The sequence below is a fragment of the Apostichopus japonicus genome, chromosome 2, assembly GCF_037975245.1.
Source record: "Apostichopus japonicus isolate 1M-3 chromosome 2, ASM3797524v1, whole genome shotgun sequence".
Lineage (NCBI taxonomy): Eukaryota > Metazoa > Echinodermata > Holothuroidea > Aspidochirotida > Stichopodidae > Apostichopus > Apostichopus japonicus.
This window is the reverse complement of record NC_092562.1, coordinates 28,434,580-28,457,030: the sequence shown is the minus strand read 5'-3', so window position 1 is coordinate 28,457,030 and position 22,451 is coordinate 28,434,580. Positions and strand designations below refer to the sequence as shown.

Here is a 22,451-nt window from a genome sequence, read left to right as displayed (position 1 = left end):
GTACAATATATAAATAAATGAATAAGCAGTGGCGGAGCATCCAACAGTCGGGGGGGGGGGGGGCGAATGCCCCCCCCTGACGGACTCAAATGGACTGCTGGCGCCCTTTTCAGCTTTTTACCACTTTTTACTTATTCCCGATTATTGACTTTTGTATTACGCTCTCAAATACCTACTGACATTTGTCACATTTTCGTGCTGTAATTTTCTGACAAAATTCTCTAACAGCTATTTATTCTTCGTTTATGTGCAAATTAGCAAGGCCCGGAAAGGGTCTTTTCCGGCGATCTAGGGAGTATCTTTACTCAAAAAAAAACAGGACGCTCCGCGCCAACCTGTGGTGGCGCTCCGCTTAGATAGTGTCGAAAGCGCCCCTACAGACCATTCTCGCCCCCTCTGACCGATACCCTAGCTCCGCCACTGTGAATAAGTTCAAGGAAAACACCACACATAGACAAACAGAATGAATGATTTCTGGAGCAAATATATTCACACAGATTTACAAATGTTTGACATGAGTAAAGTTTGCAGTCCATAACGGTTACAATTTGCTGGAGAAACAGAGCAAAAACTAACCTAATGATGCAGGGGATGGGTGAACTGTTTGTTCGTCAATCCTCATAGACAGTGAATATTTCGTTAGAAAATTCTCCCCCCCTTTCACCCCCCCCCCCAATTAGAACACACAATGTTGGCCTTATATTATGAACCATTCAGTGATATTAATCTTAACCATTAAGATCCTACATATACTCTTTATAGATGCAATCAGTGTTGCCCTATACACATTCTGACTGGAGTTAAACACTACAGTGGCTAATTTTACTTCAAACACCTCGAATATTTATTCTAACGGTCGGTTCACCTCGGAGAATCAGTGAGTTGGGAGCGATGTGCTCTCTACTGTTCCAGAATGACTCATGCCAAAATATTGGGAAACATTTGGTTTCTTGTCAAGCCGTACCCAAACTGACAGACAAACTGAAATATACACTGCATTCTGATGTACATGTTGTTCTGACCATGTGCAGACCTTTCTGATTAAATCTTCAAAATTCTGAAAATTCTGAACCTCCTTGTCTTAAAGCTTCCAGCCACTTGCTACCAACAAAGCCTTAGCTCTTTCTCTATCACTCACTCTGTGTGGTGCAAAATACTCCCCACTCAACAACATGTCTATTTGTATTACAGAGAGTTAAAGAAACAAGATGTTTTCGTCAACGTCCCCTGCGATTGAAAGTGTAACTTTTGCTCTTCCGGAAGTTTTCGAACGGATCGCTGACCGGTACCCCGACCCCTTTAAATTGGTCCATCTTTTCACGGACCTCGCCACCGGCCACAGGGTCCACTCGTCCTTGCTCTTGGGCACCCAGGCCTTGACCAGACCATCCTGAAAAGAAGAGGCAGGCTTATACATCTCACTAAAAGCTGATGGTGCTGGGTAGTGTAATTTTTTTTTGTTCGTCAAGAAAGTTAGGATGTATGTGGGGTTCACATTCGACAGAATTATATGAAATTCTCACAAACTGGAGAACAGTATATGATAGTAGGTTGAGGTGTTACTTGAAAGTAAACACACTCAGAGTTATTTTAAGGACGGATTGAGCTACATAACTACAACACAACATATTAAGAAGTTTTGCAAGGACATCAGAGAAGAATACTACAACATAAGTGTATTCCAGGTGTTGTTACTTCTCAAATCTAATCTGCCTCAAATATATCAGAAACATCTGGAATACACACCCATTATTTATGCAAGAAGATAACAACGTAGTTCATGTATATGTATATATATTTATATATATATATATATATATATATATATATATATATATATATATAAATATAAAGAAAAGAATATAAAGAAAATTTCTGGGAACTAAACTTAGAGACCACATTCGGTTTAAACATCAGAAACGATTTGCCATACCAGATAAACCAAATTTATTCCTTTGCAATTACAACGGAATCGGATTAAATGATCCGATTTTCTAAAACTTCTGCTCAATTCAGCAGAAATCAGTTAGTCTCTTTGACTTCACAACTATGTCCACACTCTTCTCTATAAAATAGTTTCAATTTTTCAATAGTTTCAATCAGTATATATGTTTATATTATTACGATACTGTTCCAAAATATTTCCCCCAAAAACTTGGCAAAGATATGTGTCATTTTCATACGAACACATCTACCCACGTTTGTGATTGTAATCGAATCGATGTTTGGTTTGTTGGAAGAAACCAGATCTACTGCACCGTAGTTACGTTACATATTTTGTGATATTATGACTTTATCATTTTGGAGGGCTCGACCTGATAAAGCTCATGTACCAGCAGCTTTCATAACATGCGTTTCATCTTCTAGGAGAAACAGAATTCTGACAAGAATTACACTCACCCATCTTTTTCATCAGCTGGTGGCCTTTGTTATCTTCCCCTAATTTAGTTTCTGTGTTCATCTGGTAAAAAGGTTGTCTAGAGAGTGATGAAATATTAAACATGGTCAAATTAATACTTTCAACTTGTAGGACATTGATATTAAAGAAGCATAAAAGTAAACTCCTATACTGCAGTAATAATGCTCCAATAAACTATTCAGTTACAGTAGGACATTGATATGGAGAAGCATAAAAGTAAACTCCTATACTGCAGTAATAATGCTTCAATAAACTATTCAGTTACGGTAGGACATTGATATGAAGAAGCATAAAACGTGAACTCTTCTGCTGGAATCAATACTAACGGACGTTTCAATTGATTAAAAAAGCAAAAAAGTGAAATCACTCTACTGAAATCAATACAATGACTTGATACTATCGGCCTCTTCTAGATTGAAAAGTCAAGTTTAAACAACATTTCATGATATTACAGAGTTTCAATTACGAACAGCAAGTCACAACTAATCCATACCTGTTCAAAGACAATTCTGTAAAGGAAGGAAACTTGCAGGGAATGAGCAGGGATGGGGGGGGGATGGGGAGGGGGCTGGGGAATACTTACACTCCGTAATCAGGTGTTGGGCTCCTAGACTTTGATCGCTTTCGCTGTGTTGGTGAACGGGACCGTGCTGGTGAACGGGACCTTGAGCGGGACTGCGACCTGGAAGTCCGTTGGTACGGGGGCGAGTTTGATATCGAACGTCGGGGGCGCTGCCTTCTGCTTGGGGAGGGGGATTTGGAACTTCTCTGATATGGAGGAGATGTACTTCTGGATCTTGACTTTGACCTGTATCGATAGGAAAATCAAATCCAATAAAAGGAACATTGCATTGATTGAAATAAAATGGATACTTAATTAGTCAGTCCACTAATGGTGACATATCAATGAGCTTAAAGAAGAAGATGACTAACTCAGGGATGAGCCTGGGGTAAAAAAAAAAATCACGGAACTAAAAAAATTGCGGTATAGGCTCCAGTTTGAGTATGCTACAGTGTGTTAGGATAATAGTTTTTGTTCGCGAGGTAGAAAAGAATATCACGGATATTCTGCGAATTCGCAGAAAAAGCTCATGCCTGCAAACTGAATACTTGTCTTGAGATGAGACAAAGTCTGTACGATGCAAAGAAGTACAGATGTTGAAATTGCTTCAGATAGATTCAACAATATTACCAACTGTTACTCTTTTTTTCCCCTGGGGCTAACATGTGCTTGAAAATGTACTTCCGAAAATGTGAGAAACATTGCAATAACATTTAAACTTGATATTTTATTGAAAAAAAAGAAAGAAGCAGAATAAGCCAAAAACCTGATACTATTTTGAATTGCATCATATATGACCTGGATGCGACATGCAGTCCGAGGTATTTGACAAAACTACTACAGAAATTTAAACATACAAATTTATAATCCAAATTATTCTTTGAAGAGACATGATGTAATTATAACCAAATTCTCAATCTATCTGAAATCAATATCTGAAACCATAAATACAATCAATCTGTAACCATACTGGAATGACCACACATACAATTTATCTGAAACCATACATACAATATATCTGAAACCATACATACAATCTATCTGTAACCATACATACAATATATCTGAAACCATACATACAATCTATCTGAAACCATACAAACAATATATATGAAACCATACATACAATCTATATGTAACCATACATACAATATATCTGAAACCATACATACAATATATCTGAAACCATACATACAATCTATCTGTAACCATACATACAATATATCTGAAACCATACTGGAACCATACATACAATCTATCTGAAACCATACATACAATCTATCTGTAACCATACTGGAACCATATATACAATCTATCTGAAACCATACATACAATCAATCTGAAACCATACTGAAACCATACATTCCACAGAATCTGACATAAGATCACCAACATTAATTAACACTGAATGCATTTCATACAACAGAATATGTTAAACACCTCACTTCTATTTCATTTTCAACACAGGTCTGTAAACTGCATTCCAAGAGAGATGACAAACATTTACTGACATGGATCCAAATAGAAAGCAAATTGGATACATTAAGATAGATACTGCATACATCTTTAAACTCATAAATCAGAAAAAGTTCAAAACTTTTACTCCATTTGATTGCACCGTATGTGATAATTTAATCACTATTACAAAGTTAACAACACTGGTCCCACTTTGGGAAGACAAGGATTACCTGTAACGTCTCCTGGGAGGAGTTTTTGATCTGGACCTGGACCGTCTGCGGCCTCTCGACCTGGACCTGGACCGACGATGCTCTCCTCTTTCTTTTCTTGCTGTCACATACTTGTGCTTTACTTTAAAGAATTCAAAGAGTCCATTCTGTTCCCAGCCATCACTGATTAGAAGGAAAACAAATGGTCAACATTTGTAGTAAACATGATCTATATCATTACAAAGATTTCCTTTAAGGTGGAACGTTATACACACATTATAAATTCACATTAACAAACCTCTTGCCACACACACATTATAATTCATATTAACAAACTCTTACCACAGCCACACACATATTATAAATTCAGTTTAACAAACCTCTTGACACACACAATATAAATTCACTTTAACAAACCTCTTACCACACACATATTATAAATTCACTTTAACAAACCCCTAACCACAGCCACACACACATTATAAATTCCCTTTAACAAACCTCTTGCCACACAAATTATAAATTCACTTTAAATTCACCTAAATAACAAACTGCTTGCCATACACATTATGCTGAAAGACAAAATACATTTTTTAGAATGTTCAAGATTGTAACAAAATAATGTTGCAACATACATTTTACAGGTATGCCACCAGATCTTGGCCCAAGTACTACCAATGTTAGAGAGCTTTGATTACAGATATGAACAGGAAGTTTAACCACAAGAAGATAAGGTTTACCTGTTTCTAGGATTTTCTCTTGTTGGAGGGGCATAGAATGCCTCTATTGCTTCTAGTAGCCTCTGGCTAGGTGGCTGAGGAGGAGGGAGCCTTAGGGCATCTGGGTCCAGAGGTCTGTAATCGGTGTCTTCGAGCTGATGGAGAAATGAATCAATTATAACACCTGCTTGTTGAATCTAAACAAGACTACTTAATGTTTTCATTATCAAAGCCAAAATAATCTAGACATGTCAATTGTTACTGCAACGTGTCACGTGACATTTTCCTTGCAATACTCAATTCTATGAGAGTTAGTCACGGATAAGTAAAAATTCAATTATCAATGCATCAATGAAATATTGTACATGGAAATATTTATCAAAACCACTCTCAGGCGGTCCAGCATGTCCTTATGAAATCGTAGAAAAAACCATAGAATGAAACCGAAGACAAATTAGGACGAAAGTGGGTAAAAAATCATAGATATAAAAGTCCAAAAAGGGTAGGACTAAAATAGGTATGTAAACGCACTCATATTGCATATTGGTGTGAAATCAAAGATGTCACTATTATTGAGAAGATTTTTTTTTTTTTGAGTGGTGCCCAGTCCATATTTTAAGCAAACTTCGCCACAATTGCCGACATTCCATAATCACACGTGATATGTATACTTTCACGATAATTTGCTGTCTTTTGAAATATCATTTATACTCAATGACAACATAAAAAATAAATCGAAAGAGGTATTTTCATGCAGAGTGGAATCACTGAACATAGAACATGTGATGAATTTTGTTGTCTCACCTTTATAAGGGTCACCATCAACCCAGCTGGAAGCTCATAGTAAGGTGCCAGGGGAATCAAGGAGGGGTCATTTGGATCCAGTACAGGTGGCATTAAACTCTGTATCTGATGAGGTCCCTGCGGTGGAGGGTCATGCGGTGGACCCTGATGAGGGCTGTTGGAGCCTTGATGTGGGCCTTGAATTCTTATATGGGGCGGTGGCTGACCAAACTGTGGTGGCGGCACCGACATGTCGATGGGCGGGAAGGGTCCTCCTCCTCCTATCGGAGGAAACTGTGGGAAACTTGGTGGGGGCATCCCTGACGAATGAAACGTTCAAAAGAAGAGAAAGCGTAAACTTGAGCGCCAGATGAGACACGTGGACATTGCACCTCAGTGAAATGGAACAGCGAATGCAGACTCTTGAAGGCCGGAATAAAATGAACGACTATAAAGCAGGACGGAGGATTGATAATGGATGATATTAAACCAACCATCCATTACATCTCTACCACATCATGGCAAGAGACAACTAATGTCTTCATTTAAACATAAATGGAACATGTTCTTTTTGCCATGCATTCATTTGTTTCGTTGAAAAATATCAGATGCAGTAACAATAACTGATTTGTTCATTGATTATGGTTTCTTTAATTCTTTTGACCAGGTTAAAGGCTACTGGTAATTAAACCATGTCTCACCTGGTTGGAAAGGTGGTGGTCCTGGAGGGAATCCAGGAGGGGGTCGACTGGGGTCAAACATTGGTAGTACTTGGCTAGGGTCTGGTGGCAAACCTGTAAACATCCACGAAAAGGAGAAATAATTCAAGCAACGTGAAGCATGCCTGAGTACAATAGTTCAAATTTTTAAACAGGTAGTGCCTCTTTGATTGGACAGTGTTGAGAGAGACCTTTGTGCTTAATATAAATAACTGTAGGTGAATTGTCGTTAGCTGGGGCATCGTATGATGAAGTTTTCAGAATCAGATGGAATTGTTAATGAGTTATCATGTTCACAAAGTTTCAGACTTTGACTTCTGTTGACCCCAAATGACCATTGAACTTCACAGAAAACAATAGGCTTGTTTGTACTCAATAAGACAGATCCACATACCAAGTATAAAGTTAATCCACCATACACTTTTTGAGTTACCATATTTACAAGCAAGTGTCACATACATATACACACGCACACAAACACATGCCATCACCCCATCACATAGATTCCTTTTGCCTCCAGCAAGGTATGTGTCTTTAACATGATAAAAACAAAAATTGCAATCACATATTAAGCGATATGGGATACTTTTAGTAAATTACTGCATCTCTCATGAAAGGTAAATTCATGTTTATGTATATTCATGTTTACATACAGTTACCTAGCAGGTTCCAATCTGTACAACTGGGATAGGTGAGGTAAGAGAGATTACTGTAAGAGCCCATGCACAAGGACTTGGACCCTCTAACTCTTAGTTAAATAAGTCCAAAACAACCATTAAAAGGGATGCTTATGAATACAAGCTTTCTCAAAGTGAAAGCTAAAAATCACTCAGAATGTACCATTGCTAGCTCGCACCTCTCGCTGCATCATATGAACTCTACGGATAAGACAATTACAGTACTTATAATGGGATGACAGTGGTAGATGCTTTGCATCCATCAGTGAAAAGGAAAGGATACATTAGGAGGCATACTATTAATGAGAAGAGGCTGTTTCTATAGATTTGAAATGTAATGAAATGAAATGTCTACAGTATATGCTACCGACAAAGGTCATGGAGAAATTCACACAATCCTATGTAGTAAATGGTAGACTGTTGCAGAACAATCCTTGCTTGATAGTTGACCAATGCATTCCAGACATACAGTAACTGCAACAATGGAGCTCCCAAGCACTTCTTCTACAGATGGCGCTATCATATCGGTCCTTTTGTGTGTAATCTGTACAGTCTGTTTACAGATATCTCAATCAAAATAACACAATCGTGTGGAAATGCTCGCAAGAATGCGTACACACCAGGTGAACTTGTATACAGACAGGCTGGATCATTGACTTAAGTGTAAGGTTGAATTCTTTTGAGCAGTTTGGTGGAAAAAAATACAAAGGGTTTCAGGAAACGCAACTTACACAAATTAAGAAAAAAAATTAGTCTGCCTTGAAATTTTGCGACAGGTTTCAAAAAGCTATTTTCTTCAATAAATATGTCACTGTACTGTTATGATCAGCAATCGTTGCCTGCAACTTGTCACGTTTCGCAGAACAGGCACGGCCCCATATGACAGCGCCCTCTGTGATTTGGGCCTGGCTGGAGAGCCCCATTGTGATAATTCATTTGCATATTCAGCAGGCATTGTTATATAATTTTACATTGTTACTCCTCACCTAATTCAGGTTGTTTTTTTCCGAATCATAAAGGAGAGACTGTAGGCCATGTTGGCTGGCCCTACCACTTGACCACTGGCTGGCCCTACCCCTTGACCACTGGCTGGCCCTACCACTTGACCATGGTGATAATAGTGAGCAAACCACCACCCAAACAATACTCTCATTGTGCTTGACATGTTAAATGAGCAGATGAAAGTGGACACACACACACACACACACAAGAAGTTAACACGGATTGATGTTATTCTCATGAAAGTGACAAAATGAAACACCGCAGAGAGGAGATCATACAAGAGTTTCGATAAATTTGTTGTACCTGTTGAAAAGAGATTAAATGATATTGATACAGACACACATTGGGGCTGCCAATCAGCCTTCCTCAGTGTGGGGACAATCAGCCTTCCCCAGTGTGGGGACAATCAGGCCGTCCTCAGTGTGGGGACAGTTTGTCTAACGCTAAGTGTTAAAGTCATAATTACTGACGATGCTGCAGGGAGTTTGTTTCTCGGTAAGAGAATTCTCAATACACAGTGCCATCTCAAACATGACCATGACATCTCACACGTTTTACCTTGAGGAGTACCTTGTGGACCTGTAGCTTGTCCTACGGGGTGTAACATGGGGTGTCTGATTGAGGTAAGAGGTGATGACACCAGTGATGGGGGCATAGAGGATGCTACAATAGGAGAGAGAGAAGAAAAAAAAAAGCAGGACCGTCAATTACTAATCTCTAATTGTTGTGTTTCTGACCTATTGTTTTGTGTAAGACCTTAAGTACGATGATGGCAATAATGAATACGGAATAGATATGAATTAATAAAAAGCAACCGCACCATTTTCAATGTGAAGCTACAAATACCTTATTATATAGCCCAACACCAGAGGCATTTCCTAACCGACAACAAATGAATGCATGCAGTATTTTTTTTCACTGTCACAAGTGACAAACTCCACCCATTATAATGTAAGGTACTAACACATCATTACTGAAACCACCAAAAGCATATCAGGGATGTTGAAATTAAACAAAACACTGTTGAGGTTTGCAGATGAACCATACCACATTTTTACACCACCTGCGTGGGACTCAAATATGTTCGGTACCACACGGAAAGTAGGTTGAGTTTGGAATTGTTGAGAAATCTTTTGGTTTGGTTTGGTTTCAATGTTGGGAAGTTACCACAAAAATGACAAAATGCAGTTGTAAGAGCTTGATTTGAAAGATTTTCACCTCCACCATGTACCTTACACGAGTGATACCCGTAGACTACTTTACCGATTACTGCCCCAAGATGATTACGATAGAAAGGATTAAATGAATAGCGTGAAGCATTGTGTCAAAGCATGCATATACATGGCAAAGCATGCATATATACATGACAGAGCGTAATAAATAGTTTAAAGACTTACCTTGACTCATAGGAGAAGGAGAGGGTGCTTCCCTCTCTTGTGAGCCTTGATTGGTTGCCTGTGGTTCAGACTGACTCACTAGAGGATGATGGTCGACTTGTGGTATCTATTGGAGGTAAACAAGAGAGATTATATAAGCAATAATTACTCTCATCTCAAATGGTCATCTTTAAATGGAGCTCTTTATAGTTCAGGTTTAGAGCAAAACCATTTTTTTAAGTTACTCCTTCAAGATCATTAAAAAATATACCTTTCACACTTCTACAAATCTGTCTCACTATAACATATTAATAACTATAACATTTCATTTCATTTATTTGTTTCTTCACAATATAAATACAGAGAAGTTAACTAAGTGACAAAACATATCAACAACAGGGAAAATTGTGAAAGGAAGCACTCCAAAAAACCCAGAGGGCTTGTCTAGTAGAGCACTCCCATAAGTAAATAGAGAGAACAATACAAGAAAACAGTAACACTTATATCACCCACACACCAACCCAACCCATACATTGGTAGTAACTATGCCAGAATATGAAATTCCGGTTTCAATTGTGTTGCTAGTTCACTGCCATGTTGAATTGCAACTTCAAACCGTGTCTTAAGATACTGATGGTGGGCAAGACAAACATAGCGTGACTGATTAAATATGTTGACAACAGAGACCTGAAAATGGGAGGCACCATTCATAAATAATACAGATATGTGTAATAAACCAGTTAGTGTTGTTGGACTTTAACGTTTACAGTTTCATTGATATTCTGTAATGAACAACTGTAGATAGCAATAATAAGGCATGGCAATTACTTATCACTTACAATATCTATAGCTTATCTCCGGGAGAAAACGAGCGCTTCCCTCACGTTCAGCACACTAACGGCACACTTACCACATAGATGTAACCATTTTAATAACAGATGTCAACCCATTTATAGAAATCTTGTCTGAGTCATACACATACAAGCCCTTCAGCAGAAAGAAATGACATACACAAACAGAAATATTTTTTCAGTAACAAAAGAATCTCAGTTATTAACACCCCCCCCTCCCCTCCCCCCTTTGGTGAAACATGGCATCTCAGTGAAAGATCCGTTCCAGAAAATAAACAATTAGCCTTAGCAGTAAAATCTCTACCAGAATGTGTAACCATGGTAACCTACCTTGTCCTGAATAATACTGTCTGTTAGTTGTTGGTTAGGAGGCTGTTGTTGGGGCTGCTGTTGCAGTGGCTGCAGTATGGGTGATTCCTGGGAGGATGGGGGATACCCCTGCTGGTCTGATGGCGCTAGTGACATCTTAGGCACCGCCATCTCATGGGGTTGGGTCGCACCGGACGGACCTTGAGATGTGGTCAGAACTTCCAAAACTGGCTGTGAAATCTGTATTTGTTGTAGCTGCTGTTGTTTCTGCAGCTGTTGCTGCAACTGCTGTTGTTGCTGTAACTGCTGTTGTTGCTGTTGCTGTAACTGCTGTTGATGTTGCTGTAACTGCATGTGTGCTACGTATTCACCGTGCTGCTTCTCCAGAATTTTGATCTTCTCTTGTACGGAGGCAAGGACGCCTTGGATAGCCTCGTGATTCTCTTTGATTTGGAAAGCCTTTGGACAGATGAGGATGAGATGGAGCATAGTACTTCTTATTCCACTAACCTCACAACCTCTTAACATTTCATGCTTTCACTTGTTTTCAAGTCATTTTGTGTGTTCCACTTTATTTTAAAATGGTACAACATTATGAAACAAGTTAGTCTACAGTTTAAATGTCTGTAGTTTCCACTCTCTGACAACAAAGCCAGGATTGCACACTACACGGTGACCTGTTATGAGACATTCCCAATGGCGGACAGAATGACATTTTACATAGCAGATGAAAATATTCTGCCCTGGGACTTGAAACCCCCATAATTCTCATATCTTGTTGTCAACTTGAGATATAGGTTTTGCATTTGTATAGCTTAATTATAGCGCATAAAATATCATGATGAAAGTGTTTTACTTTGTACCTGTTCTTCTTGTTTGTATTGTATATCAAAAATATTCGTTTTTGCTTTGTTATTCATTTATGCTTTGTTAAACATTCATGAACTGTATAAAGTTGCTGGAAATAAATTGTTGTCATTGTCATAAATTGTTTAAATGTGAACTACCTCTACATCATACATACTGCCTCACTCCACAAAATATACCACAGTAGCTGCTCTTAGATGAAATGATGAAATATTTTCTTCACCAAATTTTAATTTTTGCCTCAACTTTAGCCAGTATTTAAAATACCCCATTATTGATATCACACGATCTTTCCAAGCACACAATGATGATATTTACACCACCCCTTCTTCAATAACACTGACTCTTGTACCAAAATGAACGCAACTGTCCATTGTGGGAGTTCATCAGCCAACACTGTGTGACACGACACTTGCCGACAAAAGTTCATTGAGTGAACAGGTATGTCACCAAGACCTCAACTTTTTTTCATCTCTCAAGACAAGTTATAATGTGGCAAGAAGTACCGTATTGTATGATACTACACGTGATGTAGCATTTCTCGGGTTAGGGTTAACCCTAGGGGTTAACCCTAACCATAGGGTTTTCCGCTCCACAAGATCCGTCATTCATTGGGCTGTATCATGCATGATGACATTGCTCGACATATTAAACTGTGTACAAAACGGTTCTCTTGAGAAATACTGTCACGTGAGGATTGGCTGGGGTATGTAAAGATAGTTATGCATGAGGTACGTCCTGCTGCATATCCATAGATTTATCTAATTTCTGCTGCAGATCTATACTTCTTATTACTTGTCACATATGTTTAACCTACTTATCTCCCCACTTGTACGTGACATACCTGGTAGGTGGACATTGATATCACCGGTTTTTTCAACTGGTCTATGATGCCCTCTCGGAAATAATGATTGGTCGCCCACAATTTCAAAACCTGAAAATGAAATGATGAAAAGAAGTCACAAAAGCAAACTAGAGCACTGGTGAAGCAAACCTCACCATGCATGCAAGACCCACAGAGTGATTGGGCAGGTCCCTTGTACTTATTGTACAACAGGATTACATCTTGAGATGGTCTCTGACATGTTGTAGCAGTGCCGTTACACTTGCACACATATACTTGGAAGTAGAAATCAAATTTAATGGGAATAAAATGGGGGTTGCTTCTTGTTAACAATGTATGTAGTGACCTAAAGCTGTAGCACGTGGATTACTAACAGAAATGTGAAGGTTTTTGAGTACAGAGGTAAATAGAAAAGCAGTAGCTGCCTTGTGAAGATTGAAATGAATTTATAAAGAGTAACAAAGCACACCACTAGGTTCTGAAAATGTTCAAACCATCAAACCCTCTCTACTGACACTTGACAATGTAATTAACATGCCATGGATGGAATGAGGCCACATGCTAGAATCAGAGAGGGATATCAATAGATAACATGTTTTTATTTTCTTGATGTGTGTGTTTTCACAAAAGGTAAGATGGATAGAGACCAAGAATGAACCTGGGGTAAAAAAAAAGAATCACAGAATTTGGCAAAAATTGCGGAATAGGCTCCAGTTTGCGTATGCTACAGTGTGTTAGGATAATAGTTTTTGTCCCCAAGGTAGAAAAGGAATCACGGATATTCCGCGAATTCGCGGAAAAAGCTCATGCCTGAGAGACAGATTTAGAACCTTACCTTATCAAGCTTTGCTTTGTTTTCATCATTAGCTGTGAGGTAAGACCCACAATAGATGGGAATAATGACAGTCCCCAAGGCAGTGTGGAGATCTTTGGCCTCTCTCTTTACACTATGGATCAAAAAGAATATATTAGAACAGTCCCCTAGGAATAGAAAATGCAGGATGCAACTAGAAAGCAGATACATCAATGTTGTATTATGACATGAAGTTGCCACACCCCTGTAGTAGCATAGTCCACCTTTAACCCCTGTGGTATCAGTCAACCTTTAACCACTGTGATATCATAGTCCACCTTTAACCCCTGTGGTTACATAGTCAACCTTTAACCCCTGTGATATCATAGCAAACTTTAACCCCCTGAGTGTTATAGTCAACCCTTGGTATCGTAGTCAACCTTTAACCCCTGTAATATCATAGTCCACCTTAAATGGATAGATAAGGAGCCTTAAAACTACTTCTTTATTCAGCTAACATCTGATCAGGGATGATTAAATGAGGAGACAACCTTACAAAAGATTGCAAATGACAAAGTAAAGCATTACACTGAGTTGGTGGGACACAAATATTCTGTATTGGTATGTTCATAACATGGTTTGTAAAATAAATTAAACTCCATTTATGAACAGCAATGTGGTCATTACTGCATAGATTTTGAAGGGCACAAAATTATGTTATTAATAATACATGGGTACCAAAAAAAATGACAATACACTGAATAGGGAAAAATATGAAAAGTCCAACCACTAGTGGGCTCTGTGATGACATTTTAGACTTGAACATTACTCCAGTCATGCAAACAAAGGTATAATTCGAGTTTGAGTCACTCCAAGATTAATGTATGTCGTCCAGTTACAGAGTTGTCGACAATTGACAATTCATAATCATGGACGTTAAAATATGAATCTAGGAGACTGACTTTGGTCAGCTTGCCGCTTTGATATGCCAATGTTGGCTTCTTCGCGAGTTTCTGCTCGCAGTAGGATCTAACATACACACATACATAATTGAGACATGATATGCAAAAATTAACTGAAAGTGATCTGGTTGATATTATTCAACTGAAAGATACGAAAAGACGTATGTTGTGACGATGACAGTGATGATAACTACTTGTTAGGAGGAAAGATAAAAATGAAGTCTCACCAGTGGTGAAGAGCATCGTTGATGAGGTAAATCAGATGGAGCTTGGTAGTGAAAGGAATGTTTTTCGGAGCAATCTTCTGGAGGAGATACTTGGCGACAACTTCCGCATGTTGTGGAGACTTGGCTGCGGCAAAGATCCATTGTTTACCAGCCTGTCGATCAAGAAATATAACAGTTCCGAAAAGTTTAGAAAGATTCAAATTGTAGTTTATCTGTACACAAGGTTGTGGGGGGAAAAAGAAAGTCCAGATGCAAAGAAGTCTTATAGTATAACTTAAAAAAAAATTCTTTCTCTTCTGAAAACTTTTTTTGGTTTTTAATCTTCCAACTGATATACGACAGTAGTATAGTAAGAAAATAATGTACTGTCGTGTCAAAGTTGACACTATGAGAGCAAACATTGGCTCCGAAATATTTTAAGCAGAATGATGGACCTCTCCCAATATTTTGGTGAAATTAACCTTCAGTGCTTCTGATCAGATGACTCACTATCCATCTCAACCACTGCTATATTTAACATAATTCTTTATAATAAGGTGTAACTTTGCATGATTGATATTATATACAAACAAGATGGTACAAGCATGGTAGATGATACATACAAGACATAGATATTCGATACATAGATAATACATAGAAGATAATACATACAACACATAGATTTTACAAGACATAGATAATTATACGTACAAGCACAGTAGATCATACATACAAAACACAAAGCCTATGACCTTGGTATCAACTTAGAGAAATCCAATATGACAAATTTTAACCCGATTAAAATATTGTAGTAATAATAATAATAATAATGGCAAGTTTATGGATATCCAAATGCCTTGTAATCCAAATATTAAAGAGACTTTGATGCCCTTCTGTATGTAATGAATAAAACAAACACTTAAGTCTTTATATCATTGTCCTTTGTTTCTCAATGTGTTTCCAAACTTACAGATATCGCATCTTTAGTACAAGAGTCTATGATCGCCTGTAGTGTAGCATCAAATTCACTCAAGTTGATGTCCATTGCCTGAGCCAAATCCTGAATTTTGTCCAAGCGGTTGCTCATTACCACAGACTCCATTTGTTCCTAGACAGAAAAGAAAATTGTACCAAAATATGAACAGTAGCTGACTTCATTCCATCACACCTCCCCCTACCCAATCCTGCCCCCCCCCCCCCCCGCAAAGAAAAGTTTAGATGATAACAGTACATCTAAATGGCAGAGAGTCAACATGCATCGTTGTTACAGAGGCAGGATTCTGAGTCCCAGGTGTTAGAAAAAATGTTTATCAGCAACTTGGTCTCCAGTCTCTGAGGTGTACACATCAAAAAAGGGGCTAAAAATTAACTAAACGTTAGCGAGGACAATATCTTCCAAATATAAATGTTTATGCTTCGATTTGCAGAAGTGAAGTAAACCATGAAAAGCTTTCAAGCTGGAACGTTGACTCTGGGAATAATTTATCCAGTGCCGCATCACAAAAATGCGATGCAAAATGGGCAATTGCAATACAAGTCCAAAGATGTATCACAGATTTTGTTTTGAGACAGGATAAAAATTTAGAGCCTTAAAAACTGCTACACAAAGTTCGACACACAATTATTTCCTGATGCTGAGCTGTTTCTTTGGTGACCTTGGAGTCAAATTTGAACACACTGCAAGGAAATCATTTATCCAGTTTCACATCCTAAAGTGTGATGCAAAGTAGGCAAATCGCTGTCCCAGTGAAAAGACGCATAGCAGTTTTTTTTACACAGGAACCGTACTGCTTTATAAGAGAAAAAAATTCAGAGCTATGCAAAATTTGAACACTAAATTTATTCCCTGCACAGGTGGGGACAATTGTTAAACCAGTTTCATGCAGCAATTGACCTAGGTAGAGTAGTACTTACTTTCTGCTGGCTCAGTAGCATCTGTTTTTGCTTTGCCAGGTTTTCTTCGCTTTCCTTAATTTTGTCTTGGAACTGTTGCTGCTGTTGTATCTGTGGTTGCCATGGTGCTGTCTGAATTGACTGTCGGGTAATAACTTCCTGAATTTTGGCCTGCTGCTCGGCGATTTTCTGTTTCTGATCCTGGAGTACTGCACAAGGAAATGACCAAAAAAAGAACAATTACAGTGCATAGTGAATCTGTGGGATTTTATCAGAGCTGGAAGAAAGTCTTTAAGAGGACTAAGAAGTGAAGCAAGCAAGAAGTGTCACCTGATGGTATCGAAGTCTCATTCAAAAGCTACCTTGTTCAACATACTGTATGTCACACAAGCGTCAATCAAAGTTGCCAATTAGAATATCATTGTGGTGGTGATCGTAGCACATGTCTCACACTTTTTTAAGGTCATCAGAATAGGTGTAAATGATATCACAAAATAGAAAGAATTTAACTAGGATAGTATATGTTAAGGCTACATTTTGGTCAGCTTTGGAGAAAATGATCATTTGAAATGCAATTAGTTAAGTCGGCGGAGTGTATAGCCTAATACTATACACTGTAATGCAATTAGTTGGCGGAGTGTATAGCCTAGTGGTTAACGCCGGTGTTTCCCAGTCATGAGATCCCCGGTTCGATTCCCGCCGACAGCAATGTGTGTTGTCTGGCAAGGGTGTTGTTCAATAACAACTTCCAGACATGGACGTTCAATGGATGTGTGCCGAGAGATTGGCTTCGGTCAGCTTGCGAGTCTTTAAGCCTCCATGGCTTCTTTCGCGAGTTCCTGCTTGTGGGAAGATCACATATACTGTACATACATACAAACAAGTCAAAACAACGGATACCGAGGGATAGGTAGTTCCTTCTAGCACACTACATGAACGGAGAAAAGAAAGAAAGAAGCTAACCATAGAAAAAAAAAAAATCTTCTGCAAGGTTTTTAAGTACTTGTCTAAAGATTCCAGAGAGAGTGGGTATTTTCCATGGATTGTTTGAGAAAAGTATTGTTCTTCCACTTCTAGAAGCAATACTACTCATAACTACATTTGGGAAGTACCTGGCTAACTTCAACCTGTGCTGTGCGCACATCATAAATAATGGTGATAGTTTCATTTTCAATCAAACCTCTTTCAATTTCTTGTAACTTTTACTTCCTGGCCTTTTCTGAAGACAAATATCTTTTCTTTCAAACAGTCATGCCTACAGTCTACAGTATGGAAAGAGGAATGTGAGGATAACTCTTGACATGGCAAGCATGATACGGTACTTACTTAGTTGCTCCCTCTTAACTTTACTTATGTAATACTGGAAGTGTTCGCCACCAAAGAGAAACTGGAACTTTGGGTTGTCTTTTTGCTTCTGCTTGGTCATTTTCTCAAACTCTGGACCATTCCTAGCAACAAAGTTGGCAAGTTTATCAACAATGTTCTTCACTTCTGGGTCTGAAGTATGAAAAGTATAAAAAACCAAAAATTTATATCAAATTTATTGCTCCATAAATTAAAGCACTCAGCATGTAGCACTCTCATTTGCAAACACATTATTTACTATACATTGTGGTTGCAGATGTTTTCAGTTGTTCTCCGCACATGGTAATTTCCGCTCATTACTTTCCGCTGAAAAAATTCTTGTGCGAAAATCAACTTTTTATTCCACTTACCTGTACACTACATTTTTCTCAATTTTAGGATACCAATTTCAGGATGATGAAAAAACATGAGAAAGTATCAAAGAACGTCGATAAGGATGGTTAGACTGAGCTCATGTCAGAACAGTTAAGCTGCTTATAATTTACAGGAGGCTTGGGGTGTATGTAATTAGGGATCACTTAAAGAAGTATGAGGCATAATATTATATAGCCCTATATATTCTCACTCTGTACTCTGTTATTGTTAATGTGAAAATATCACAAAAGACACCCCACGCCCCCCACCCGACCGGCCCCTAAAGGATGAAACTAAGCGAGACCAAATCGTCAAGGCTGCTGACCTTTTTTCACCTTCACGCCATATCGAAAACTTCAACCAAAAAAGGTGGCACTGTTTAACTAAAATTAACTTGTGCTTACATCTAAGCTAGTGCTTACAGCCTAAGCTACAACCTAAGCTATCCTAGTCTCAGAGCTTCATTTTATCCTGCTACAGTCAAATTCTATCTTCTCCATCCTCCTAAATCCTTCCATGTGCCTAATCATTTCAGTAAGCCATTCTGCTCCTCCCAAAAAAATGGCACTTTCCGCTTAAAAAAACATCGTTTTCCACTGACAAATTTGTGTGCAGAAAACACTGTATTGTTTCAGCGGAAAGTAACGTGTGCGGAGAATAACAGTACCCATTGCAGACAAAGGAAATAACTGAAGTAAGTGGATTGTATTTGTAAAGTCTGTTAGTCATTCCCAACAGAGGCCAAGAAAACAGGCACAGACTAAGTATGCTGATATATGCAAGGCCAAATTGACATTATATTAAAAGACCTAGGGAGGAAGCATGATGCTTATTATCAACCTGACATCATGTAAAATATTTTGTAAGCACCAAATAATTCTTTTTGATTGGAAGAATCAGTTTTAGCTATACTACTACTAGTAGTAGTAAGGCTAACCTTAGCCTACTTTTCTGCTGGACTATCCTGTTAATAGCCTGTACCGTTCCGTTTGCAAACTTAACATTACAGTATACATGGAGTAAAATTTACTTAAAATAACCAGCTCGGGAGGTGATGTTACTGTAACTAACCTAGGCCTAGGCCTCTTTTTTTCTATTTGTCAGGATATCACATTTCATCTTAATTTCAGCTAACATTGATTGCATTGGTTTAGAAATTTAGAATGTAGCAATTGTGCTTCTGGGATTGACATATTCCTATCCATACGAATACTGTAACCAAATGTACTTGGTCCTTGGGCCCAGCAAGCCCTAGCCTACACTAAGCTACAACAAGTCTTGATAGCATACAGGCTGTAGCCTAATATTTACATTCGGTTTACTGCTTACTAGACCTACGCTAGATATGTTACTTGTTAGGCCTAGCGAGTAATGATCGGCATAGGCTGTAAAGCATTTGGCGGAAATGCATGTTTACCTGATGGTGCTTTCACGTTATCGTCCATTTCTATTTATTATTTGTCGTAAAGCTTTAACGAGAAGTTCATCAAGAAGTCACTAGCATTAGAAATGCCAGTGATTTTGGACATAGGAAATTGGAAGCTGACTGGTACTATAGTGGTTGCTGTGTGTACTGTATGTCTTATTACCGCTCGAGCGCCTGTACTGTAAAATCGAGCCTGGTTTCACGACGTTTTCCAAAACGTGATCACTAAGTAACGTCAGTCATGCAGTCTATTCTTACAGCCATAACTGTGGTTGCGTAGTGTAATAATCAGTTACGAATGATCTTCAATATTCATTGCTATAAAAACCTGCAGGATATTTGTGACAAAAACGAAATAAATTTACATTTAAATTACTATCGAATATGTGTCAACTTTATAAAAACTTAATATTTACACAAAATTAACAGGTCAAATTAGCTATTACTTCTTATATTCGAGGTCAATGTTTTCTTTACGCTACGAAAACAAGATGGCAGCCCCTATAGGGAAGGCAGGCAAAGTGACAAACATTACGAAAAGGCTTGTGAATAGTGCTGCAGTCAAAAAGTTTGGTATGGATTTCGAGTCGGATTTCGTAATAACATATATTCTTCAAACTATGGTCAGACAAACAGCATCGGTGGCATTATGCTGCACAAACAAACAGTAACAGCTCGGCGTAGGCTAGCCTATGCCTCACGTTAGTTACGATAATACTAATACTATTAGTATTAGGTGCCTATTAGTAATAGGCACCTATTCTGCTAGGTCTAGTATTAGTACTAGGCAATTGTGAGGTAGCTCTGAACAAGCTAAACAGAACATTGCGCGATTGGTTGTCAAACTAGGTTTGGTATATGACTGGTGTGCTATATAACATATGGTAGGGGTACAATTATAGAATACAGGGCCATTCATTAACTCTTCCCAGCATCCGGATGCGCGGTGTGTCTGTACATGGCCGTACACGTATGACGCCCTCTAAAATTCCATCACGTATTTCATTTTGACTCCGCATCCGCGCATCCACCAATGGAGTACTAGGAAAGGACTTAGATAATTTTCGAAAAGTTTCAACATATACCATCACATATTTCATTTTGACTTCGCATCCGCGCATCCACCCCGGGAGTACTAGGAATGGAATTAAATAATTTTCAAAAAGTTTCAACATATACCATCACGTATTTCCAATACTGAAATATCCGTATGTACGAAGATATTCCACATCAATGGTGTGTCGTTCTTAAAAGGCATCCGTACATGTGCGACGCCCTCTAAAATTCCACCACAGAAGTACTAGGAAAGGACTTAGGAAATTTTTGACTTCGCATCCACGCATCCGCGCATCCACTCAAAAAGAAAGAACTGGGACTATGACATTTTTTACTCACATACGTACTAGGGTGAGACTGAGCATCCGCGCATCCGGATGCTCAGATAGAATCATCGAGTGGCCCTGTATTCTATAATTACTCCTAACATATATAAATTCTTGCAGTACATTTCTCAATTTGTTTAGTATTACATTTTGTTTCATTTTCAGGAGACTATGTCTTGCAAATCATGAGAGATTACAAGTCATCTACCATGGATATATTCAAAGATGCCAGAGATCGCCCCATAAAGGCAGCTTTTTACATCACAGGACTTTCAGCGATTGGTTATTTGGGTTCCACTAATCCAGATGAAGATTCTTTTGATCGAGCCTTGGTGGACGCGTCAAACGACTTACTGCAAGTCAGTGACTTAGTCCGCAATCAAACATCTGACTCACACACCCAGGACCTACTCGAAATGAGAAACAAGGGTGTTCTGAAACGCATGAATTTAGGTGTGTGTTCCATCATGTGGAGGGACAACTATAGTAGAAATCTAAGTCTGTTTGATTCCACATGTACACACTTGAAAGTACCATGGAAAGAGTTTCCTGAGAGGATTGTCGACATCGGGGTCCATGGAAGATGGCTGCATTTGGAGAAAGCTATGATCGACTATGACATCAATGAAAATGAATTTGAAGGGGATATGGTGAGGTGATATCCTTTATGGGGTAAACTCATATCCCGCATATGATTTTAGAAAGCTTTCAAGGAGGATCAAGCATGATGGATAATCCAGTTCGGAACCTTTGCACTGCAGTATGATAGAAGAATGCGTAGATGGTGATCCTGAGAGCCAAGTTCATTAGTTTGAAGATAAGTCTAAGCAGGCAGCAAGCTGGTACCAGTTACTGAAGTCTACTATGTTTTTCTGCTTTAAGAAATACAAATTCTCCCAGAGTGGAGATGCACAGTGATAATTACATTCTGTACTAATTGTTGCTACATGATGAAGAGAACAGCAATACAAATCAGTTGAGAGTGCTCAGTTGTTGATAGTGATCTTTGTATTACCTGTATGTGATCAAACATTACAAAAATTCAAATAATTAAGGGAATGTCTCAAACTGTCGCATTGCCATGTAAAGAAATTTCTTTAGCTATACTTTGAGGCAGAAGAAAGAAAGTGATGGTACTAAGAACTTAATTATGAAGCAAATCTTAAGAAATGAGATGTAAATAATATGGGGAAAACCGGTGATGCCAGCTGTTAGGATAAAGTGAGTTACCTAGTAAATAAACTAGGTAATAGGGATAAGGGAGTACAGATTGTG

General features: G+C 38.4%; 2 protein-coding genes across 4 annotated transcripts; one reads left to right on the top strand and one right to left on the bottom strand.

Annotated features, from left to right (window-relative positions):
* Positions 1-463: 463 nt before the first annotated feature.
* LOC139954665 (calcium homeostasis endoplasmic reticulum protein-like) lies at positions 464-19,970 on the bottom strand. Of its 3 annotated transcripts, none has more exons than XM_071954578.1 (17): positions 19,786-19,970; positions 17,976-18,146; positions 16,671-16,858; positions 15,727-15,864; positions 14,778-14,929; positions 13,631-13,742; positions 12,796-12,885; positions 11,106-11,543; positions 9,946-10,051; positions 9,107-9,211; positions 6,852-6,944; positions 6,172-6,470; positions 5,389-5,522; positions 4,670-4,831; positions 3,003-3,227; positions 2,401-2,477; positions 464-1,390 (listed from the first exon to the last, which is right to left on the bottom strand). In XM_071954578.1, the coding sequence occupies exons 1-17, from the start codon at positions 19,811-19,813 to the stop codon at positions 1,218-1,220; spliced, it is 2,691 nt and encodes an 896-aa protein (XP_071810679.1). In that variant the 5' UTR covers positions 19,814-19,970; the 3' UTR covers positions 464-1,217. The 3 variants fall into 3 exon arrangements, with proteins under 3 accessions (XP_071810679.1, XP_071810687.1, XP_071810696.1); XM_071954586.1 differs by having other exon boundaries at positions 9,119-9,211; XM_071954595.1 differs by lacking the exon at positions 9,107-9,211.
* A 239-nt stretch (positions 19,971-20,209) lies between these two features.
* Positions 20,210-22,161, top strand: LOC139954681 (mitochondrial import inner membrane translocase subunit Tim29-like). Its single transcript, XM_071954600.1, has 2 exons — positions 20,210-20,367; positions 21,342-22,161. Exons 1-2 carry the CDS (start codon positions 20,259-20,261, stop codon positions 21,833-21,835), a joined length of 603 nt encoding a protein of 200 aa, XP_071810701.1. The 5' UTR covers positions 20,210-20,258; the 3' UTR covers positions 21,836-22,161.
* Positions 22,162-22,451: the final 290 nt, after the last annotated feature.